Source organism: Neoarius graeffei, chromosome 6 (genome assembly GCF_027579695.1).
Source record: "Neoarius graeffei isolate fNeoGra1 chromosome 6, fNeoGra1.pri, whole genome shotgun sequence".
NCBI classification, from domain to species: domain Eukaryota; kingdom Metazoa; phylum Chordata; class Actinopteri; order Siluriformes; family Ariidae; genus Neoarius; species Neoarius graeffei.
Window position 1 is genome coordinate 66,771,350 of NC_083574.1, and position 26,333 is coordinate 66,797,682.

Genomic DNA, 26,333 nt, shown 5'->3' on the forward strand with positions numbered 1-26,333 from the left:
AGAGGGTGAGGACTGCCCACTTGATGGCCAGACATACTTCCTCTATCATGCTGTACTTCGTCTCATGCACCAAGAGCTTAAGTCTGATGTACAGCACAGGACACTCCCCCTCCACCACCTGAGACATAACCACCCACAGCCCTCGGTCCAAAGTGTCAGTCTGCAAAACAGAAGCAAGAAAACGGACAGTTGAACGACAGTGGGCCCCCACACAAAACTTCTTATACTTGGGTGAAAAACTATTTGCACGGCTCCATGCACTGGACTGGATCTGGCACTCCTTTTATAGTGATGTCAGTCAGCTGGCTGATGAACAAAAAACTAGGGAGACACACACCTACAATAGGAAATGCATCACTCCCTTTTTGGTCGTGGGTCTCAGGCAGGCCGCAATCACTGCTCTGTTATCAATTTGGGGATGCACATGCCCATGACCCAAGTGGAAGGCCATATACTGTACTTCCACCCACCCTCAGTTTGCTCAGAGTCTCACCTGTCTCAAAGATCTCAGGACAGACCTTGGATGCTGTAAATGTGGCACCCAATCAACAAACAGAACAAACAGGTGACAAATTGGTGTAACCCAAACGGAGTGGAAAATGCCTTTTTTTTTTTAAATTAGCGTCAAGGAAATCTGCCAATACCCCTTGGTTAGATCAAGTGTCAAATAAAAGCAAGTAGTGCCTAACTGATCAAGTAGTTCATCAAATCATATGCATCAAATTTAGACACAGCATTGACTTTTCTAAAGGAGACACAGAACTGGACAGACCTGGCAGTCTTGGGCACAAAGAACATGGGCTGTTCCAGTCACTGCGGGATTCCTCAATTACCCTTATGTTGAGCATAGCCTCGAGTTCATCCCAAACTATATTTTTGTGTTCAGGGTAATGTGTATGGGTAGCTGCAGACAACCACACCTGGAAGAGTCTCAATGTGGTACTCTGAGGTTTGTGCGAATGAAAACAAATTGGAAAATTCCTCCTGCCACCTGTGTTCTCTGGGATGGTTGGGGGGTGGTTTCCACAGGGGACTGAGGTGAACTGGGCAGCACATTTTGAAATTACTTCCAGCCTCAGCTTTTCCCTCTCAGGAACCACCATCACCAGAGCCACAGGGACCTCCTACCACCACAGTTTTAAGAGATTAAGGTGGTATATTTGAAGTGCATCACCTTTATCAGGTCAACTGACCTCATTGTTGACTTCAACTTGCTGTGTAACGTCAACAGGACCTGGTCACTTCATGAGTAATTCAGAGCTTGACCGGGGTAAAGAAATGAGCACTTTTTCTCCCAGCGCAAACTCCCATAGCCAAGGACCACTATTACACAGCCGGAATTGATGTTCTTGTGCATGTAGCAAAATCATCAGTGTTAATTGCCCTAGGGCTTAGCGTTTCACTCTACGGTCAAGAACGTACGGAATTGCATTTTTGCTGTTTGGTGGTCCCTCCTCCCAAATTTCCCAAATGACATTTAAGATTCCATGAGGCTTGTGCCCTTACAATACTTAAAATGGGGAAAACCCACAGAGACTTGCAGGACCTCTTGTACTACAAATAGGGGTCAATAAGAGGGTCAAGCCACGTATCCCAATCTCACGTCATTGAGAATCAACTTGCAATTTTTTTTCCTCAGCATTTGATTAAATTGTTTGACCAGCCCTTCTGTCTACAAACAGCAAAACACTGAATCAATTTAATCCCTAGTAAAAATACAGTTCAGAACGTGTACATGACAAAAGTTGTGCCTTGATCAGTCAATTTATTTTGGAATCCTGACCCGGGAGATAATGCAGACGCATGCCTCCGCAACACTGCATGTGGAGGTGTTGTGCAGAGGCACAATTTCCCGATATCGCATTACATAGTCCACGAACACAAAGGGATGCCCTCATGCAGTCCAGTCTAAAGACCTGACAAGGTCCATACCAATTCTTTTGAAGGGGACCATGATTAATGGAAGGCGGAGCAATGGCACTTTTTGGGTGGCTGGTGGATTCACCAACTGAGATTTGCAGCCTGCCATATATTACCTGGAAACATCGCCACAAATGTCCAGCCAATAGACACAGGCCATGAGATGGTTTATTGTTTTATTCTGCCCCAAATGCCCAGCTATGAGATTATGAGCTACATTGAACAAGGACTCCCTGCAGCTCTTTGGTATGAACTAGGTCATCTCTTCTTGCATCCGAGTGTCCTGCATCACTTGATATAGCCAATCCTTAATAGCCATAAAATACAGGCAAGTTAGGGTAGGTAAGGTCAAGTTTGCTGATCAGTTACTTTCCCTTATCCCCCTGATGCAGAGCTGATATCGATTGCTTGGGAGGTAGTCCCAGGACCAATGCCGCTCTGGATTTTTTTCTTTCCTCCTTATCTGACTATGGCAGGACCCATCCACAAGCAGATGTTTCACTAGTACCTAAAACCCAGAATTAATGGATGAAGAAAGGAGGAGTAACTGCAACCACTATGCCATGCTTTTCCCCTCGGAATTTAATATTGACCAGCACTAGCAGATATTCATGAAAATCAACATGCGCACTCCACATCTTCAACAATTGTGCGCTTTCCAAGGCCCTCCATTGAAAGACTGTGGTCTGGTTATACCCCGAGTCCACCAAGGCCTAATGGAACCCGGGGAGGCCTGAGGCACATCAGGAATCCGAATCAGTATTCCCTCTTCCAGGAAATGCTGATCCTAGAACTGCCCGTTTTTCCACCATACCAGCAAACCCACCTGGAGCTTTGCCCTGGTCCTGCTGGGCACAGATGACTCCACCTGTGCAAAGAGTGTGTTAGTGGAGACATAGAATAAGGAGAAGGGGTGAGGAAAAACAGAGGAACTTAGGCTCATGGAACTCGCCCCATTTCCACGGTGTAATGACAGGGGAGGAGAAGAAGGATGAGGGGGAGAGAGTGGAGGCAAGGGGCTTATCTGCTTCAGGATATGCCATTGTATGGTCTTCCAACAGCTGATGTACCTCTTCCAGTGATGCCAGACAGTGGCACTGGATTCCCTCCGCCATCCCTTCCAGCAGACAAGTAACAAACCCTTCCAGCACAACTCGGATGATGCAGTCATCTGCATTGTGCTCCTCTACCAGCAGCCACCCTCAACAGGTTTCACAGAGCTGTAGAGCTAAAGTGAATGGGCAGCCAAGCTCTCTGAACATCAGCAAACAGGAGCACTAACTGTGGTGTTCCCAGGGTGCAGCCAACCCTGGAGTACACACCGACTGAGCCAAGCTCTGGACCACCTGCAAATCCTCTGCTTGTGTGTGAAGAGCCTGGAAGCACTGCTCCTGCTCCATGCACAGTGGTATGAGGGCTTGCTGGATGCTGGCAAGGGTCTAGATCAGTGTTTCTCAACCACTGGGCCAAAGCAGCATTTAGTAGTCTGCAAATCCCCCCTCCGAATTTGAAGCCAATTTTTTTACTTGTAGTAGGGTACAATTGCTGGGTTGCATCCGAGGTCACATCCACCCCATTAAGCTACGGTCACATTACAGTTCATGGTGCTTTGCGATGGGTCATCAATGAAAATGAGTTTTTTTTGGTGGCGATGCTTGGCGATATACACAAGCTAAAAGTTGTGATCACACCTTCGCGCACTTCAGTCTGACGCAGCTCGAGTGGCCGCACGTGCTCATGGAGCACATTCTTGAAACCCAGTCCTTATGGGAAACACTCGATTCTGATTTGAGCGCAATCAGCAGACAGAGACATGGCTGCTGTTTACACAGAGGCATTGCAAAGTATCATCATTATCACAGTCACGTTTGTTTCTAGCCATGTTTACAATGCTGCTTTATGATTCTACTTTGTTTTCATTTTGGTAAATATCACGCCTGCTAATACACAAACACTTTTCCTGCACTTGGATCCGTCTACCGCCGTCCATCTTGTAGTGTCCTGATCTGCAGATCTATAACCCAGCCACATATAAAAAAAATTGTTCGCCTCCATGCTCTTCCATGTTTTTCACCTGTTTGTCTGTGTAGAACAATATCTGCAGCACCAGGTAATTTGAGATGTTGGGGAACTCCGAGAATGGATAATTTTCCAACTCATAGGAAAAGTCCTTTTGTTAACATGTAAGGATTTATCCCATTGAGTGGTTTCTATATCCACTTCTTTTGAATGTACTACTTTGTTTTAATAACCTGCTTGTTTGCTATATACAAACATGGCAATAAGTTATTGTGTTAATTTCCAGACTCCACTTTTGGATCATTAATCCCTTTTGGCTGAGAATGTCCTGTATGCATGGTTTTATGTTGACTTCTGGCACATCCATAAAGACAATACCTACAATTAAGAACTGTTTTTATTGTATTTAATTCCTGGGCTCCCATCTGTACCGGAGTGATGTTGCATTCCGTTAATACACTTTACAATAGATTATTAGATTCTAATAGAGGAGCCAAAATAATTAGGGATTTTTTTTTTAATGGGCCCCAATTCATTACAAGTATGAATAGGTGGGCCTCGAAGTAGAAAATGTTGAGAACCCCTGGTCTAGATGATCTTGGTGATGGGTGATGACTGATAACACTTCTTCCTCAATTACCAGGTTTCAGCACTAGTGTAGCATGTGTTTTCATGGGGAATGAGGAAAATATCTTGCGATAACTCAAAGATGTGTTTTATTTAAGTCTTTGCACTTTTCAACAAAATTATTTCAGCTCAACACAGACAAGGCCCTGTGCTCCTCAGCGCACTCTCGCTTTCTTTCTGGTCACTGGGTGCTACCTGCCAGTTCAACCCGCCTCCTCTCTGTCCAAAGCTGACGTCAACCACATCCCACTGCTACAGTGGTGAACATGCCTCTTCAGAGCTGCATGGAGATCTGATATAGCGCTATTGGGTTAGGATGGTGTCCCTTAATTTATAAGTGGATAAAAGGTTTGTAATGTGAGAAGGAATGGCAACAACACAAACAACGTTTAAGGACTTAAGACACCAAGCGATGGTGTGTCCGGTATTATTCTGTCCCATTATTTCTGCAAACAGGTCTTAAGGTGTGCAACAGTATGGGGTCATCGCGCTCATTTTTTGTTTCAAAATTCACCACACATTCCCTACTAAGGACAGAGGGGAGAAGGTGTACTCTTCTCCAGCCATGCCTTTGTAATGTGTGCAGAATGTGATTTCGCATCGTCTTGTTGAAATATCCCTGAAAAAGAGGGTCATCTTGAAGGCAGCATATGTTGATCCAAAATCTGTGTACTTTTCAGCATTAATGCTGCCATCACAGACATGCAAGTTACCTTTGCCAAGGGCACAGACAATTCCATTCCATGACAGACCCTTGCCTTTGAGCTTGTTGCTGGTGAGAGTCTGGATGGTCCTTTTTTCCTTTGGTCCACGGCACATGGTGTCCATTTCTTCCAAAAAAAGACCTGGAATACTGATTTGTCTGACCACAACATACATTTCCACTGTGTGATGCTCCATCCCAGAAGCCTCCAAGCCCAGAGAAGTCAACAGTGCTTCTGTGGATGCATTTGTGGATGTAACGCTGTATTCTAATGCTTGGCAAAGGCCTACCAAAGTAATCCTGAGTCCATGTGGTTATATCAGCTATAGATGAACAATGATTCTCAGATGCAGTGTGGTATGAGGGATCAGAGATCACAACTGTTCAGCTTGGCTTGCGGCCTTGCCCTTCATGCACCAAAATTCCTTCATATTCCTTGCATCATTTATATTATGCACTGTAGAGGGTGAAATACCCAAATCCCTTTCTCTTTTTCTTTGAGGACTACCACTTTTAAACATTTCAATAATTTCTCATGCCTTTGTTGACCAACTGGAGACCACTCAACCCATCTTCACTCCTCAAAGACTAGGCCTTTGCTGGATACTGACTTTGTAACAAATTATGATTACAGTCCTGGCTGGCAGATGGAAGCAAGAAATGCTCTAAAATCTCCTGGCAGATGGCTGCGTTGACTTTGGACTTGATAAAAAACAGTGGACCAACACAGATGAGTTGGCACCACAAAATCTCACACTGCAGAAACTTCACACACCTTGGATTCTGTGCCTCTCCATGCTTCCTCCAGCTTCTAGGACCTGGATTTCCAAATGAAATGCAAAATTTATTTTCATTTGAAAAGAGGACTTTGCATCACTGAGCAACAGTACAAATCTTTCTCTCCTTAGCCCAGGTAAGACACTTCTCACATTGTCTCTGTTTCAGGAGTGGATTGATATTAGGAATGAGACAGTTAAAGCCCCTTTCCTGAAGATGTCCATGTATGGTGGCTCTTGATGCACTGACGCCAGCCTCAGGTCGCTCCTTGTGAAGCTCTCCAAGTACTTGAATCAACTTTTCTTGATATGCCTCTCAAGGCTGCAGCCATCCCTCTTGCTTTTGCACCTTTTCCAGCCAGCCTTTTCAGCAATGACCCTCTATGGCTTACCCTCCTTTTGGAGGGTATCGATCGTCTTTTGGACAACTGTCAAGTCAGCAGTCTTCTCCATGACTGTGGTTGCATATAATGAATTAGACCAATTGAAATAAATCCAGTATCTCAAGTTATTAGAATATTTAAGATCAATCCAAAAAAAGGATATAAAATACAGGAATGTCCAACTTCTGAAAAAGTATGCTCATTTATACAATCAATACTTGGTTGGGGCTCCTTTACCATGAATTACTGCAAGGTATTTATCCCGTTTTACCCAAACTCAAAATGAAATACACTAATATTTTGAGATTTTTTTCTTCATCTTTTTATGCTATAGGCCAAAATTATCAAAATTAAAAGGAGAAAAATGTTTGAAACATTTGTTTACATATACTGAGTCTAGAACATAGTGAAAATTTAATTTCTTAAATAACTGATGGAAAATATTGAACTTTTTCATATTCTAATTGTTTGAAATGCGCTAGTAAATAATGTCAAATTGAAAGACCATGCTCTGGATTATTATTATTATTATTATTATTATTAATAATAATGTTCAAATTATATAGTGCCTTTCTCACACCCAAGGTCACTTTACAATTACCTAAATAAAATAAATAAATAAATTTCACCAATAAAAGGTCAGGATGCAATTCTAATGGTGTAGCTACCCACAGTCCCATGAAAAGATGCGTGAAAGTAAGTCCCACACCGCCTGCATAGCCGCCGCGATGCCACTGGGCAATATTGCTCGGAATACCATCGATCCACAAAGCGAGCACAGGTGCACCGCCGCACAGAGCACTGGTACGTCTCAAACCACCTGCACAGCCACCGGGCAACACTGCCTGGAACACCGCACCAAGCACAGAAGCACTGCCACACAGAGCACTGGACAACCCCGATGTTAAAAGAACTCCCCGCAGTCCATCGCGAGGAGCACAGGCATCACCCATAGCAGACCAAGGCCTAAAGGAAACCGACACCCAAAACTGGGTCCAGAGCTACGCCACAACCAGCGGACAAAATATTCAAACAAACTATACAAAACACAAAAAGAACTAGATAGAACTCGACACCAACAGTGTCGATGGGGTTGCCTCCGCCCGGCAGACTACACGCCTTATTAAGTTGTGATTTGGGGATTGACATTTGACCTCACAGTAATCGTGACCTGGTGAAATTACTTGTATCAGCCTTGGAGACATTGTGTTCACAAGGTTTTTGGACAGACATTTGACCCTCACAGTGACCTTGACCTTAGACCTTTTGATCTCAAAATCTAAATCAGTTTATCTTTGTCCCCAAATCCACAAAGGGTGAAAGTCTGGTGAAATTCCTTTCATTCGCCTTGGAGATATTGTGTTCACAAGGTTTTCGGACAGACATTTGACAATCACAGTGACCTTGCCCTTTTGATCTCAAAATCTAATCAGTTCACGTTTGTCCCAAAGCGCACAAATGGTGAAAGTTTGGTGAAATTCCTTACGTTAGCCTTTGAGATATCGTGTTCACAAGGTTTCGGGACGGACACACAGACAGACGGACAACCTGAAAACATAATGCCTCCTACACCTTACGGTGGCGGAGGCATAAAAACAAAAGGAGGGGAATAAAGAAAAATAAACTCCAATGAGAAGCGGCAGCCAAAAAGCACACAGCATACTCTCAACTGGAAATGGATAGATAGATTAAGGATTAGAATAAAACTCGATAATATTCACGTGACAAGCAAATGAGAGACTTCTGCCTGAAAGACCCATCTGAGAATGAAGGTGAGACTAAGGGCCCGTCCACACGAGTACGTTTTTGTCGAATCCGCATAAATACTTTATAGTTTCGGCCTCGCGTCCAGACGGATCTGGTTTTTTCGAGGTGTGAAACCGGTATTTTTTGAAAACAGGTCCTAGAGTGGGAAAATCCGAAAACGCCGGATAGCCCTGAGTCGTCTGGACGGAGAATGCGGATTTTTTCAGAAATGATGACGTATAAGCCCAGCCTCTCTAACCTTTAACCTCAGCCACCGCCGCTAGACGAGTCATAACAATAATGGTGGACTACAGGCTTGTGCTCGTACTGCAAAAACTCCTCTCGGGGTTGCGCTGGCCATGATCGTCCTCTTCTCGTGTTATGAGCTTGTTTGCAAACGGCACGTGACCTTTATACGCATTCTCCATGGCTTCTCTTCCGGTTTTAGTGTATTGGTGTGGCGGCATCGCAGTGCCACATACAGGCCTGACATATGTACTACAGCGTTTTGGGTCGTTTCCAGTGAATGTGTGTGGACGCAGATATTTCTGGAAACGACGCCGTGTTTACGGAGATTTTTTTTCAAAACGACAGCGTATTGGGTGAGGCTGCGTACTCGTGTGGACAGGCCCTAAATGGCATGCATGCATGGCCCAGGGAAAAATGAATAAGTCACTCAGATTACTCATTAGGTTAAATTCAACTTAGATAATTTCAAAACAATCATTCATAAATGACATTACCACACTCTACTAACATTATGGTTAGCATTGGCACCATGATCATATACCAACAGAAAAAGCAACAAAGTTGATCTTGCTGTTCTAATTACTAAAACAAATGTACAACACCGTGAGATACAGGTTTTACTAGTAATGTTAATTCCCACATTAACGGTTTTGTGCTCCTCTTTCAAGTCTATCTGCTGCTTCATGTAGCACACCAGCTCTGCTCTTCTCTTTGTGATTGTTAGTCCACAGTTTGTCCAGACCACTGCACTTTTACAGACCAGTCAGAAGACACCTAATTTGCATATTAGAATCCCTCAAACTGTCAATCTGTCCTTCAATAAATTTGCCATTAAAGGTCAATAAATCACAAAATGTAAATTGAAAAATTTGTTCATTTATTTGATCTATTTATAGATTTATTGGTGGACAGATTGACAAAGATGCACCACAAAAAAATTAAATAAATAACATTTTAAAAATCCTCCATGTTGGGGCACTGTGCTGGAATGCTGGAACAGATTTGCCACATGCTGGAACAGGTTGGGATTCTTCTTGGTGGTTCTTTCTGTAAAGGGTAATCATAATGCTACAGCATACAAAAGACTTTCTAAACAGTTGTCAAGTTTATTTGTATAGCACTTTTAACAGACATTATTGCAAAGCAGCTTTAGAGAAAATTAAAGACTTTAAATACATGAGCTAATTTTATCCCTAATAAATTTATTTATCCCTGATGAGCAAGCCTGTGGCGATGGAGGCAAGGAAAAATTCCCCTCAGATGACAGAGAAACCAGACTCAAAAGGGAACCCATCCTCCAAGTTTGTGACAAAAGTTTGGTGAATGCAGAGTTTTCATTTATTTATGGTTGCCTGCCACAATATCAATATTGACCACCGTATGATGATTTTTTAAAAATTTGTGGTAAAATATTTCACTGTAAAGCTGTGCGTAGCGCATTCATTTGCTCAGCCCCCAACCCCTCTCTCTCTCATATGCACAGGGGATTTTGCTCACAGGGAAGATAGCTGGCCCAATTCCTGATTCAATCCGGAGTTCCCAAATGCTTATGAACGCCTCTGCACACATTTATTCAAAAGTGATAGTTATTTCTTAAATTATTAGTCCATGTACTTAACATAACACCTAACTCTTCAAATAAGTTATTAGAAAGCATGTAAGGACCCTAGCTAGAAAGCATAGCTAGCCTACAAGTTAAAGCAACACAAGGTAGGAATTTTACCTTAAAACATCAGCTTCAAAATTATTTTGATGGTGCATTGACTTGTAATAGGGAGAATGGCTGGTCTTCCATTCTGAGTCCACGCTTGGTTCGCCAGTTATAGCGCTGTGTAACTCTGGTAAGCTTGTCCCTGAAACATTTTGGAAGAATTATGGAACACTTTACAGCACTGTGAGAATGGCATAACCCTTTACACCACTCCAGCTAGCTTCCAAAAGGAAGAGAACAGAGTGAGTGATCAAGTCAGGACAATTTTGGAATGGATTTTACTCAGTGGCAAGAGCCAAGAGAGATAAAAGGCTGCAACAAGATAGATGACAAGCTCAGGTTCTTTCTGTTGAACTAGTAAGCAATGTTACATTAGCTGCCTTGCTGCGCTTGCGTGATGTTTGGTGTGTTAAGTTGTTGACTCACTAGCTTTTGATCATAAGCCAAGTTGGCCCATTTTGACAGAGGTTTAGCTGCTAGCTACATCTCAAGGTGATGTTAGAAAATCTGTGAGAGAACACTTGGACATTGGTACTGGCAAGTGTTCATGTTGGTTGCTCACCCAAATTTGCAATCATTTTCGTGTCAGGAACATCCAGATTTTGTAAGGTTAATTTAGTTGATGAGCTGTTATTTATATACAGAATTGGAGCAGTTTTGAGGGCAAGGCTGGCCTGTTAGAGTGGGACGGTATCCATCCCACTCAGGAAGGTGCTGCTTTCATTTCTTGCAGCATAACTCAGTCTCAGAACAGGTCTAGTTAATTTGTGACAATCTAGAGCCAAGGCCAAGGAGCAGATGAACAGCTAATGAGGCATTCAAGATGGCGGCGCACGTGGTTGCAGCGGCTTACGGCTCTCCTTTTCAGTGCTCTTTTTTTTTTTTATATTTTTTTCTTGCAGGTTTGTGCACCATCGGTTCTGCGAACATCCAGTACACCCGCCAGACACTTTTAGCCATTGGTGACCAACACCAGATATCTGTTTCGAGCAACTTTCACTTCACGCATGACATCCCAGATGACATAGCGAGACCGCCGGGCTCTCCGTGGATTGTTTTCAGGTCTAGGAGGCGGCGCAGACGGAGGAGGGAGAGGAAGCAGAAGCGGGGCCGCAGGTCCGGTGCTATGCTAAGGTTAAGAAAACAACCACACAAGCCACCTCTACCGAGCCTCTTTAATCTCATTGTACATGTGTATAGTGACAAAGGCATTCTATTCTAAACTAACTGACTGCGAGCTGCACAGAGTCATCACTCAGGTTCCACTATGTTGAGACTGTGCATTTCCCTGAGCTATACCAAAAAAAAAAAAAGTAGAAATACTCAGTTTATTCTAGTAATGTAATTAATATAAAATTAGGTCATACTGACTTTACAGTCACTGCCAGCACCTTTGATCTAAAAGGTAGGACTATTAAATATCAGATATCTTGCAGATAAAGCGGCAATTGTTAAAGAACTTATGATTAATCAGGAGTTTAATGTACGGTGTTTAACAGAAACATGGATTAAACCAAATGATCATGTAGTTTTAAATGAAGCTGATCCTCCTGGACAATTACAACCCCGATTCCAAAAAAGTTGGGACAAAGTACAAATTGTAAATAAAAACGGAATGCAATCATTTACAAATCTCAAAAACTGATATTGTATTCACAATAGAACATACACAACACATCAAATGTCAAAAGTGAGATATTCTGAAATTTCATGCCAAATATTGGCTCATTTGAAATTTCATGACAGCAACACATCTCAAAAAGTTGGGACAGGGGAAATAAGAGGCTGGAAAAGTTAAAAGTACAAAAAAGGAACAGCTGGAGGACCAAATTGCAACTCATTAGGTCAATTGGCAATAGGTCATTAACATGACTGGGTATAAAAAGAGCATCTTGGAGCAGCAGCAGCTCTCAGAAGTAAAGATGGGAAGAGGATCACCAATCCCCCTAATTCTGCACCGACAAATAGTGGAGCAATATCAGAAAGGAGTTCAATAGTGTAAAATTGCAAAGAGTTTGAACATATCATCATCTACAGTGCATAATATCAAAAGATTCAGAGAATCTGGAAGAATCTGTGTGTAAGGGTCAAGGCTGGAAAACCATACTGGGTGCCTGTGATCTTCGGGCCCTTAGACGGCACTGCATCACATACAGGCATGCTTCTGTATTGGAAATCACAAAATGGGCTCAGGAATATTTCCAGAGAACATTATCTGTGAACACAATTCACCGTGCCATCCGCCGTTGCCAGCTAAAACTCTATAGTTCAAAGAAGAAGCCATATCTAAACATGATCCAGAAGCGCAGACGTCTTCTCTTGGCCAAGGCTCATTTAAAATGGACTGTGGCAAAGTGGAAAACTGTTCTGTGATCAGACGAATCAAAATTTGAAGTTCTTTATGGAAATCAGGGACGCCGTGTCATTCGGACTAAAGAGGAGAAGGACGACCCAAGTTGTTATCAGCGCTCAGTTCAGAAGCCTGCATCTCTGATGGTATGGGGTTGCATTAGTGCGTGTGGCATGGGCAGCTTACACATCTGGAAAGACACCATCAATGCTGAAAGGTATATCCAGGTTCTAGAGCAACATATGCTCCCATCCAGACGTCATCTCTTTGAGGGAAGACCTTGCATTTTCCAACATGACAATGCCAAACCACATACTGCATCAATTACAGCATCATGGCTGTGTAGAAGAAGGGTCCGGGTACTGAACTGGCCAGCCTGCAGTCCAGATCTTTCACCCATAGAAAACATTTGGCGCATCATAAAACGGAAGATACGACAAAAAAGACCTAAGACAGCTGAGCAACTAGAATCCTACATTAGACAAGAATGGGTTAACATTCCTATCCCTAAACTTGAGCAACTTGTCTCCTCAGTCCCCAGACGTTTACAGACTGTTGTAAAGAGAAAAGGGGATGTCTCGCAGTGGTAAACATGGCCTTGTCCCAACTTTGAGATGTGTTGTAGTCATTAAATTTAAAATCACCTAATTTTTCTCTTTAAATGATGCACTCTCTCAGTTTAAACATTTGATGTGTCATCTATGTTCTATTCTGAATAAAATATGGAATTTTGAAACTTCCACATCATTGCATTCCGTTTTTATTTACAATTTGTACTTTGTCCCAACTTTTTTGGAATCGGGGTTGTATATACACCAGCCTTTTCTAACTGGCAGAGGAGGAGGCATCAAAGTTATAAGAATTATATAGGCGTAAAACAAAAACCTGGTTATAAATTCAATGTGTTTTAAGGTCTTCATACTCATGTCACATGTATAGCCACAAAAAAATAAGTCTACCCACTCAATTCTGTTACTTATTATTTACAGGCCCCTGGGAACATATTTTTTAATTTCTTTCTGAATTTGCAGATTTCATCTCAGACCTGCTTATTTCCTTAGACAAAGCCTTAGTTGTTGGAGATTTTAATATTCACTTTGATAACTCAGAAGACCCTCTGAAAACAGTGTTCGTGTCCATTCTAGATTCAGTAGGAGTTAATCAGAATGTCATTGGACCTACTCATAAATGGTGGTCACATTCTTGATCTAATACTAACATTTGGGTTAAATATAGAAAATACAGTCACACTTCCACAGTCTGAAGCTCCCTCAGATCATTATCTCCTCTCATTCAAAATTATGTCTGCGCAATAATATATGCACCTTACCACGCTACTGTGTCAAACATACATTTAAGTCAACTATTTCAAAAGTTTTAATCAATAGTCTCCCAAAGATATCAACTGGGTCACCGAAAGACCCCACAGAACTTGATCAGGCAATTGAATGCTTAGTCAATGCTCTGCTATGTTTTAGATAATGTAGCTCCACTGAAAAAGAAAAACGATGAGGGGGGATAAAAGGGAAAAAAAAAACCCTCAATGCTGCTAGATCAACAAATCTCTCCACCCTAATCCTAGATTCTTATTTAATACTGTAGCAAAATTAACTGGGGGGGGGGGGGGGGGGGAGACCACCATAGACACATGCACACCTGCAATATGTAGTAGCAACAACATGATTTTTTTTTTCCCCAATAACAAAATTGAAAATCTGCCAAAAAATTCAAAGTAATTTAAGGCCAGACAATTTAACCTTGCAGTTAACAAACTATCAAATTAGCAATTACAATGTTTTATTCCCCTTAGAGAAACTGAACTAACTTCATTAATTTCGCATCAAAATCCCTGACTTGTGTACTAGATCCCTTACCTACACGACTGTTCGAACACCTAATACCAGAAAGCAATCAAACCCCTTCTAAAAATTAGCCAATTCTAAGGGAAGAATTGATATGTATCCAAATCCTTTAAACTCTTAGCAAACCCCAGACAGACAGACAGCTGACCCTGACCCGTCAGCTGTCCAATTATCGGCTGATATCAAACCTCCCCTTCACCTCCAAGATCCTAGAAAATGCTGTGGCACCACAGTTATGCTCATATCTACATAGGAATAACATCCATGAAATGTATCAGTAAGGATTTAGACATCGTAGCACAGAGACCGCACTGGATAAAGTAGTAAACGACATACTGTTAACATCTGATCAGGGCTGCATCTCCTGCTTGTATTGCTTGACCTTAAGTGCAGCCGCCTTAAATAAATAAATAAAATTTAAAAAAAAGTACAATAAGATGGTTGCACAAGTGTGCACACCCTTAAACTAATACTTCGTTGATAGTTCAAAATGCAGCAGCAAGAGTCCCTACGAGAACTATAAGATACAACCACATCACCCTTGTCTTATCCACATTGCATTGGCTTCCAATCAAATTTCTATCAATTATAAAATGCTACTATTGATCTATAAAGCACTGAATGGTCTTGTGCCACAGTACCTGAGAGAACTTCTGGTCTTCTGTGACCCGTCATTCCTACTTAGATCAAAAGATGCAGGTTATCTGTTGGTACCTCATATAGTGAAGGCTACATCAAGGGGCAGAGCCTTTTCTTACAAAGCCCCACAGTTATGAAATAGCCTTCCAAGTAGTGTTTAGGACTCGGACACATTCTCAGTGTTTAAGACTAGACTGAAACTATCTTTTTAGTCAAGCTTTTTATTAGATAAAAGGAGTAGATCTTGAGGGTTCTCAGACAGACAGTGTGTTTTAGTAAACTGGGATGCATGGATGCTGCCCCCACCCCACTCACCCGTTCACTCGGATTTGTTGATGGTGGAGTGGCTGACTGCTTTATGTCCCAGGGCTCCCTCATGTTCATGTTACCTTCTGGCTGTCCCTTTCAGTCATGCTGTCATAGTTAGTCCTACCAGAGTCCCTTGCTTGCACTCCACGCAAACATACCATTGTTCACCATTAGGTGACACCAAGCATACTCAACAACCCATGCTTTCTCTCTTACTCTCTTCCCCTCTTGGTCTCTCCCTCTATCGAGTTACATGTCGATCCGGAGACACCACTCAGTACGTTTACATGCACATCCAAATCGAGCTGCTGTCGGTAATCGAGCAAAGGGTCCCAGCAGTGGTGCCAGAGAAATCCAATCCTACATGCACACAAGGAAATCGAGCTATTGTGTGAGGTACATTGTGCACCCGAGCCACAGGTGGCGCTACACGCCCCATCATGTTGGTACACTTCCGGTTGTCGTCATGAAGAGCTATTCAAGAGTGTAAACCAAGTTATCAGTTCTATGTTCTCCACTGCGCATTTTTCTCCTGTCCATGAATTTTAATATATTCAACTCCTTAAGCTGAAAGAGCATGAACTCTGTCTCCTCATTGCTCCAGAAGTGCACATTTCTGCTCGCCATTTTCTCTTCTTCGTTTGTTCCTCCTGACCTCTTCTGCTGCTTGCTACTACTGTTGTCATGCCGACCGAGGCTGTCGTGCTTCCCGCTTGTGGTCTCGTCACTTGTCACTTTCGGAAGGGGCAGTGCTGAAGTAAGTAGCTCGACTACGTAGCTCGATAGGGTATACATGCACTAAGTAGCTCGGCAAAAATCGCATAATCTAGGTCGTGTAGCTCGATTACGAGAAATCAAGTTTGGTTCAATTTCAGCCTAGCTAAGGTGTTTCCATGAAATTTAGAACTTCGATTTCAGTCGAGCAACGGCAGAAATTCGATTTTCTCTATGTGCATGTAAACGCACTGACTGATGCTGACCTCTTCAGGCAGGTCTGAAGAGCAGATCTATCCTGATGCCCTGCAGCTGGCTGGAGTCTCATCACATTGCTCCTGTGGAGGATGGCCCATATGGACAGTTGAAAGTCACACTTGGAAGATGGCTCTGAACACTTACAGTTTTGCTCTGATGGCTGAGGACTACAACTGCCATGATAACTTTTGGACTGCAGTTGTCATGAACAGTTTTGCACTCAAGTCTCAATCAACGAACAGTTAATAACTTGAACAAAAATAGACTTCATGCCAAAATTATAATAATTTCCTGGTTACACAGTTGTACTTTGTAGCGTCGCCTCTCCCACGGCTTGCCATCAGAGTGTGCTCGCAAGCGAAAAAAGTTTACATAAAATGAAAGGCTGCAATAATAGAGCTTAATGCCAGCAAAACAAAAAGTGTAATATAAAAAGTTAAAAAAAGTGTCACATTCCAGCCGAGCCGGTGCGAAACACGTCCTACATCTACCTCACTCCCACAGCGCCCCGTTCTACACAGTTGTACTTTGTGACTATATAGGATAAAATTATAGAAGTTCTTTATAAACATCATGCTATCCATCACCCAAATGAGGATGGGCTCCTTTTTGAGTCTGGTTTCTCTCGAGGTTTCCTCCCCATGTCATCTGAGGAAGGTTTTTCTTGCCACCGTTGCCACAGGCTTGATCAGGGATAAATAAATTTATCAGGGATAAAATTAGCTCATATCTTTCAAATCCAAGTTTCTGTAAAGCGGCTTTGTGACATCTGTTAAAAGCTCTATACAAATAAACTTAACTTATTTATCCATTAGCATCCCCCAGCATGAGATCGGTGTTGATACGGTTCTGGTTTATTGAAAACTGATTGTCCAATAGTGGCCATGTTTCTCTAGTAATCAAAACATTTTAAAAGATCACTTAAAGAATAGCACAAGAATATTCTCATGACGAATGTCAGCTTGATCAGAGGCATGGACCCTGTGAAAATTATTTAGTGTTACAGCATCCCTTATTGATGAACAGGCTCAAAATGCCCTTAAAAACTTGTTCTGGGCATGACAATTTGTGTGAACCCATGTAAGAAAAGAGTTTGAGTAAATTAAGCCACACAGTTATAAATTACTAGCCTATGGTAACTTATTTATAAATCTCTACATATTATGGAGGTTCAGGTGGAATTTGACAAATTTTCTGAACATATGCCAGAAGTCCTAGGACCAGCGCTGCCTTCAAGCCCTGATGGGATCATAAAGATGAGGCAAATGATAGCCTCACACACAATGAGCACCAACACATCACACTTACAACTTGAGAACCTTTTTTTTTTTCTATGAGCCCCAACTTTGAGTTGGGGGTATTGTCCAAAAAAAAAAAATAAATAAATAAAATAATAATAATAAGCATCGTGGCCCCCAATATGAATGTTCGGTCTACAATAAGATTTCACTGGTAATTATACATGGTACTCTTCGGTTCTTTATTTTCATTCAATAATGCAAAGCTATCTTGTCAATAAATGACAACAAAACTTAGGCATAGTTCTCAGGTTTTTCCACATATGCAAAATCAACTCAAAATCTCAGCACATGATGAATAATCCAACCTCTACACTGGTTTGCAATTAGCAAAATAATCAGAGGAAAGTAATTTCCTCCTTAGGGACTCAGGTTTTTTTTTTTTTTTTTAACATACCAAAATATTACCAAAACTGGTTAATGCTAACATGGTATAGCTAGCACTGGAACCATATCACATGGTAATACGAGTGTGTTAGTAATACTATAAGTAAACAAAAGTTCATTGACAAAGTTTAAAAACAAAGGACCTTGCTTGCCTGTAACAAAATTTTAAATAGAAGTTTTACCATCGCAGGTGAAGGTCACAGGCTGCTGGGATTCCAAAATTTCAATGGAAACTTTGACACTGCTACTATTGTCTCCCCATACCTCCCTGGGAGAGATCACTGGGCTCAAAACATATCCAGGATTGGTAGAACGATCATCAAATGCAAACTCTGATTTTAGTCTGTGAAGTGAATAGACAGATACATACTTGAAAATCATCTGATTGGCATAAAAATATTTGTATATCAAATATTGGCTTTGATTTAACACACTAATACTGGTGACATGGTAAGACGCACTGTATCTCAGGACATCACAAAAGCCATAAACAGTTTCTAGACCTTGTGTTGTCTATCCAGAAGAATGGCTATAGAGGTCACAGACAAACACAAAATCTCAATTCTTTCACTTTGAGTTACTTACTTTGCAATGTCTTCACAGAATGCTAAGAATTCTAAGTTCTGGCCCCAGTTTTCTTGTAAAACAGCATTCTTTCTGAGTGCATTCCCACTTTCATTATTGACCTGTAAATCAAAATCACACATGAAGGGTAGGGGTAAGGGATAGCTCAGGTCAGCATTTTCAGTATGGGAAAGGGTGTATGGGCATGTGATGTTCAAAGCTCTAGCCTACCAGGAATAATACCAAGATTACCTAATCAGTAATTGTATATGATGAAACCGTAAAATTTACTTTACTTCAAAAATCCTTTTCACACTATGCACCAAGGGATTCACATCTGCTATGCCTGAAAGACATTGCCTAGAAACTCACCACATTTCCACTTCTGAATCTTTGATGCAAGGTCATTTTATGACCAGATGGGTGTAGTCCTAACATTTGTTCAGAAACCATGTAAATTGCAATAGCTTCAGTTTTAAAAAAAGTACTTTAATAGAAAACTTAATATTTTTCTCAAGATGAAAACTTGAAAACTGATTCAAGATTTTCTTCAGAAATAATACTTTGTGCATTTTCCACTCTTGTTCCAAGAAGGCTTGTGCTTTAACACAGCTGTTAAGATGGAGCCAGACACAATACAGCTTGATATTTCTCTAACACTGCTGTTTTGTGCTCATTTCTTTACACACACACGACAGCCAAGCACAGTGGGTATTGGAGTCTCTCCTCCCCTTTAACCACATGACCTCCAGGATGTAAATTAATAGAAAGACCCCATTCACATTTTCTTTTGCCAGCCTTTTAGAAATTTTCTTAAAATGTTGTTGTTTAAGTAGAGTTCCAGTCTGCTGATTTGGGTTTCTTTGTGCCTTTAGTGACAGTCGTAAACCAGAGTGTGAATGACAGAACTGACAAAGCATGCAACAGACACACAGGCACATGTATGTCTAGGATCATGAACATGGAATTGAATGGGAGAAAAACTCAGTTCATGACAGACCCATATGTTGTGTTATTTATATATGATTCAACATTTGAAAATAAATAAATAAAAATACTAAACAGCAGTAAGCCATAATAAATGAAACTGTCAATACTTGGTGTGAGACGACCCTTTGGTTTAAAAAAAAAAAAAAAAAAAAAAAAAGTTATCAGGTACAATTAGTGCAGTTTTATAAGGAAATGAGCTGGCGGTTTTACTGAGCATTCTGCAGAACCAGCCACAGTTCTTCTGGACACTGTCACACTTGCGTCTTATTCTTACAGCAAAATCCAGTAGTCTTCATTGTGTTTTCTTTTTTAAATCTGAAAAATGGTCTCTTATGTAATATGCTGCTCAGAGACAAACTTTTTCTGTAACAATTTTTTGCTGGAAAACAAAACGTTTGGAAAAATAGGATGCCTAAGACTTGCATAGTACTCTATACTTATGTATGCTACACATACACACTATATTACACATACATGTGTGCGCGTGCATGTACAGTTGTGGTCAGAAGTTACAGGTGACGTCATGGCAACAATGGGCATTCATGATTTCTCTGAACTGTTTTTTTTTTTTTTCCTGTGGCAGAAATGTACAGCATACATCTTTAATTTCAGGAACCCCCCCCCCCCACAAATTTGGTGCACAAGTTGCAATTTTCTTTGGGTTTTCTGCAATGAACACCGGGTCAAAATTATACAGACGTGGTCAAAAATGTGCATACAGCACACCTAATATTTGGGTAGAATGTTTCTTCACAAGATTCACCTTGACCAAACATTTTTGTTGATCATGAACAAGCTTCTGGCAAAATTCTGGTTGGATATTTCATGACTCTTCATGGTAGAATTGGTAGAGTTAAATTAAATTTGCTTTTTTTTCTTGGCTTGGACTCAATTTATAAGCACCGTCCATATAACAGGGTTGAAGAAGTCAGGGCTTGTTTTAAGCTTAATGTTAGCCTGCTTTATCCTCCACAACCAGCTCTGATGAGTATTTCGGTTCTGATGTGCATGTCCTCTTGTAACTCCCAAGTTGTGTTCAAGTTTCTGATGGTTTACGTTGAAGAATTCTGAGGTAGCCCTTCATTATTCCATCCACTTTGTGCAATGAACCAGTTCCACTGGCAGCAAAACAGCCCCAGAGCATGATGATCCCACCACCAGCTGGTACAGTGTCCCTCTGTACATGGTCATCATTGTGGCCAAACAACTCAATCTGTCTCATCGGACCATACAGCTATCCTCCAGAAGGCTTTTTCTTTGTCCCGGTGGTCAGCTTCAAGCTTTAGTTAAGCTTGAAGGTGTCAATTTTTGAGCAGGGGGTTATTTCTTGGATAGCAACCTCTTAGTCCATGGTGAAATGAACTGTAGACAGTGATCCATCAACTTCCAGTTCATGGCAGGGCTGTGTCACGGTGGTTCCCAAGTTGTTCCTGACCATCCAAACCAATTTCCTTTCAGCTGAGAGTGGCAGTTTGGGTTTTCTTGAAGCAAAGTGGCTTGGCAAAGTGACGACACCTCACAATAACTTGGCTACAATTGTTTGAACTGATCTTGGAATTTGCAGTTGTTTAGAAATGGATCCAAGAGACATTCCAGAGTTGTATATATGTGATCCTCTTTCTCAGAGTTGCACTGAGCTCCTTGGACTTTCCCATTTTACTGTGTGTTGGTCAATCCATGATGACAGAGGAGGAGTATAGGAGCCTGGGGAGGGACTTTGCTGTGTGGTGCAACAGGAACCATCTGCAGCTCAAAACCTCAAAGATCAAGGAGCTGGTCATTGACCTTGGTCTGGACCTCCCAAAGTCATGACCAGTTCTGATCGAGGGACTCGAGGTGGAGGCTGTGGCTGGACAGGACTTGCAACACCAAAATCACTTATGGACCCTTTTCACGTGACGTCACGACAAACGCGCCCGCCATTTTGGACATGTACTACCAGTAGTTTACCACAGCCAGCATTGAGGAACGGCAGCAAAGAAAGTGTTTATTTTCAGCAAGACTTCCATCATGCCACTATATTGTTGTGCACCTGGATGTAGTAACCATCAACAAACAAGGCAAGGGTTATCATTTTATCGGATCCCAGTAGATGCTGACCGACGGAGAAGATGGATAGCGGCCATAAACAGGAAAGATTGGCAGCCCTCGGCATACCAACGCTTGTGCAGTGACCACTTTGTTGGAGGTAAGACGAATAAAATTAGCCAGAAAAGGCATTACATTGCTGTTAACATTCTGTGGCGGCAAGTGTGTAACCAGATAGGCTAAATTAACCTATTGTAATCTCTTTGTTCTTCTGTAGTAGCTATTAGCTAACGACATTAGCTAGCGTTGTGTTCCTTTGCTGTTGGTAGACTGTAGGACAGATCAGAGGCAGTGTCCTACAAACAGCGCTTAATTTGAGGGGGAGCAAGCCGGAGCGCGCTCCGGAACCTCGGGCGTTGGTTCCGGCAGCTATTTACACTGGAGCCGGTGATCCGACACCTCTTTTGACTATGTAACAAAAAAAAAAAAAAACCACAAATAATTAAATAAAAAAATGCAAGTTTATTTAGTGTTAATGTCTGATTTTGATATCTGTCTTGTTGGTGATTTCTCTCATGAAATGACATCCACAAAATATCTGCAGATGAACTTAATTTGCAGTGTTATTACAAAACATGCCCAGAAGCACAGCGCCGCGCCCCCCTCCCCCCCTCTTTTTTCCGCACCGGAGCCGCTCATCCTCTGCGCTCCGGGACCTCCCACTTTACAAATTAAGCACTGCCTACAAATAAAAGTGTTCAAAACAAGAGGAACATGCATTTGTCTCTTAAATCCAGGCCGTTCCCTGTAATCTGTAACAACGGTTGGAGAAAGTAATGGCAAATAGTGAGTGCACAAACCATAGAAGGTAAACTGTACACAGCGCCAGGGCAGTGTGATGGTAAACGTCGTTCTCTAAGCCTGCTAAGCTCAATTTTTGAAAATACCTCTCCCTCTGCTCGCCCTGTAAATGCCCTACGTCGCTGGATAGCGAAGGTGTTTTCTGCATCTCGCTCCTTTTTCTTGTATGTTCTCCGTTTGTTGCCTTCCTCGCATTCAAACCAATTCGAGCCGAAGTCCGCTACATGTCCAAAATGGTGGTCGCGTTTACGAAGGTCACGTGACTGAAAAGGGTCTATACAAGAAGGAACAGAGCAGGTTATACTTCCTTAGGAGGCTGCGGTCCTTTAACATCTGCAGGAAACTCCTGTGGATGTTCTATCAGTCTGTGGTCGCCAGTGTCCTGTTTTACACCGTGGTGTGCTGGGGGGGCAGCACATCCAAGGAGGACACATCCAGGCTGGACAAACTGATCAGGCGGGCCGGCTCTGTGGTCGGCATGAAGCTGGACTCTCTGGTGACGGTGGTAGAGAAAAGGACTATGGACAAACTATTGATCATCATGGACGATGCCAGTCACCCTCTGCACACCGTCATCAGCAACTAGAGGAACCTGCTCAGTGACAGAATGCTCCTTCCCAAGTGCAGGACAAACAGACCTAAAAACTCCTTTGTCCCTCATGCCATCAGACTGTACAACTCCTCTCTGGGGGGAGGAGGGGTAACAGGAGGACAGAGGACAGGAAGGAGCAGTAGTCTAGCCTAACAATAAGCAATACTGGACAATGTGCAATATAAAGGTGCAATATCTCTCCTGCTGGCCCCTTCTCCCCCTTCCTCTTTTCCACATATCTTATTCTTTTTATATTTGTATATGTAAATAATTTATCTACAAGCTTTTTCTCTATTTTCTATTCTGTTTATCCTGTAATGATGCTGCTGGAATTTTAATTTCCCTGAGGGAACCCGCCAAAAGGGATCAATAAAGTTCTATCTAATCTAATCCAATGAGTGCTGTAAACAAACCCTTATGAAGGCACAGAGAAGCTACCAGCTATAGGTCAATCATGATCACTAACAGGAAGTTAAGAGACCTCGACCTTGGCAAGAGGAGACGCATTTTGGAAGTTTCGGCACCTCTGAATTAATAATCTAAGTGAGCATATGTATAATTTTTGACCCCATGTTGATTTCAGAAAACTCAAAGATAATTAAAACTCGTGCACAATTTTATTTTTTAAATTAAAAAGATGTATGCTGTACAGTCAGTCATTCTGCCACAGAAAAAGAGCAGTTCAAAGAAATTACTGAAAGCCCAAATATTGCCATGGCATTCATATCCAAGATGACATTCATGTCACTGTATGTAAACTTCTGACCAGAACTATAGATATAAAATTTATTTAACAGATGTATTACATACACAACTCTGGGTAAAATTAAGAGACCACTGCAAAATTATCAGTTTCTCTGGTTTTACCGTGTGTGTGTGTGTGTGTGTGTGTGAGGAACATGAACGTTTGTTTTTTCATAAAACTACTGACATTTCTCCCAAATTTCACAGAATATCGTCACTTGAAGCATGTACAGTGGTATGCAAAATTTTGGGCACCCCTGGTCAAAATCGCTGTTACTGTGAACAGTTAAGCAAGTTGAAGATGAAATGATATGAAGGCATAAAGTTAATGACTCATTCCCTTTATATTTTAAGCAAAAACAATTTATTTTAATCTTTTACATTTTCAAAATGACAAAAAAGGAAAAGGGCCCGAAGCAAAAGTTTGGGCACCCTGCATGGTTAGTACCTACACTGACAGTCAATGAAAATGTCCAGGTGACATTTATGAAAATTTTATTCATAAGCTATGAAATCATGTACTAGAAGCTTACAGATCAATATACTGACATTTAACTCGAGATGAATAAACAAAAAAAATCACAATTGTTGTGAGCTTTGATAATGTACAGTCCGAACAAAATGGATACCCTGTAATTGGAAAGTTGCAGCTTCAGTACCGAGTATTGTCCCCACCAACAGCAATACAAGCCGTCAGTCTGCGACGCATACTGCATATCAAACGGCGAATCCTGTCTTGTGGAATGGCCTGCCACTCCTCTTGAAGAGCCTGGATCAGTTGACCTCTGTTCATGGGACGAGGAACACGGTTCTGGATCTGAACACCAAGGTGATCCCATAAATGCTCAATGGGATTGAGATCAGGTGAATACGCAGGCCATGGCAGGGTTTGGACATTCAATCGACGCCCAACTTCTGAAAAACTTAGGCCGGCTTGCACCATGCCGAGGGCCCGCCATCTGTCATCTGGATTTAACCGTGGCATCTTGGACATAAGGAATACAAAAGTCGGCTTTTTCATGGCCTTAATAAAGGCTATCCAACCCATCCTTTCAACCGTGTACAAATTTTTGTTTTTCTCCAAAACAGCACTTTGAGCCGATTCCTAAAGACCACTCCCTGAAGACACTTGAAAAATGTTTGGATTGAGGAGAACTCATTAATGACTTCTGTCAGCGCTCGAAACTAACGGTGTCCCGATGTCCCGGGGACCATAAAAAATGTCATCGGGACACAAAATCATCATATCTGGGACAATCCCGGGACAATGGAAAAAAATAGATCTAGAAAAAAAGTTCTACATTAATATTATTTACAAAGCCGTAACACATACGTAGACATTCACCTAATTTGTCAATTTTAATTTTAAAACGTTAACAGCGAAAAATACATTAGTAGCTACACTTTCGATGCACCTGCATCAGTAGGCTACAGAGCAGCGCATTCTGTTCCAGAATCTTCGGCCGGAGTCCGCATTATATGGACATGGAATGGAATTGCTACCGCACACGCTGCGCCGACTCTTGCCAGAACAAAAATGCTTAAGTGGTTGAAGCGGACCGACCGCGGGGAAGAAACTGAAAGCCCAGACATAACGTCTCTGGGACCTTCAGGATCCAAAGTGTCATTGCCTGGTCTGCAGGCAACGCTAGCAACTGAATGAGCTTAATGAACACTGTTAGACACGTTATAAAATACAACAGGAATGATGTGGATGATATTGATGGAAGATACCGTTCAACAGAATAAGTGAGTTTTCTTGGTGTCTTTCTAGTTCAGAAAGTTTAGTCAGTCAGCAGCACAACTAGGCTAGGACCTGGCACTATGTTGATGTTGCTAACATTTGCACCCACATTTCGGCAGCGAAAGTTCATAAAATGGATAACGGAAAGTTCATAAAAATGGATAACGGAAAGTTCATAAAAATGGATAACGGTAATGGTGAAAATTATAAGTTGGCCTTATAAGTGCCAACAGATATTCAAGGTATAAGTAGATGAAATGAACATAAAAGGGGTCTTATTTTCAACTAAAGTGTACTGCAGATGTAGGGAGTTGAAACATTTTCTGAATGAGCTAGTTGGCCCCTTTAAATAAACTGGTATCTATTCATACAGTGAGATCGCCAAAGTTTAATAAACTGAAAATGCAATAACTGTAATTTTGAAGTAGATGATGTATAGGACATGTGTCGCTTGTGTCTTGTGACTTATTGTAAAAATGATATAAAGGGTTCAAAATCGCATAGTTACAAATATAATAGTAACTTCATATGATAATATTAACCACTGGTTATTTCAGAGAGGAAAAAAAATGGGGACACTTGCTTCCATTCGGGACAATACAACACAGAATTCGGGACCACTGGGGGACACAAAGAAAAAATGTTAATTTCGAGCCCTGACTTCTGTGCACGCTATTCAATAGAAACATCTCAAAACAAACATTTCCCCAACTCCGTATTGCATAATATGTTGAATTATTGACCTGGACTTTTTCATTGACTGCCAGTGTAGTAACACCTCCTTTGGCAAGTATCACAGCTTGAAAACACTTCGTGGCCAGCTAATAATCTTTCAGTTCTTACCTGGGGGATTTTCACA

At 41.7% G+C, this 26,333-nt stretch overlaps 1 protein-coding gene across 3 annotated transcripts in view; it reads right to left on the bottom strand.

The window, feature by feature from the left end:
* Positions 1–26,333, bottom strand: part of pik3c2a (phosphatidylinositol-4-phosphate 3-kinase, catalytic subunit type 2 alpha) — a 322,810-nt gene that overhangs the window by 204,102 nt on the left and 92,375 nt on the right. For all 3 annotated transcript variants that reach the window (XM_060924002.1, XM_060924003.1, XM_060924001.1), the window contains exons 3-4: positions 18,537–18,637; positions 18,134–18,294 (exon numbers count right to left, since the gene is read on the bottom strand). In XM_060924002.1, the coding sequence (XP_060779985.1) occupies positions 18,134–18,294; positions 18,537–18,637 (262 nt within the window). The remainder of the gene's footprint in view (positions 1–18,133; positions 18,295–18,536; positions 18,638–26,333) is intronic.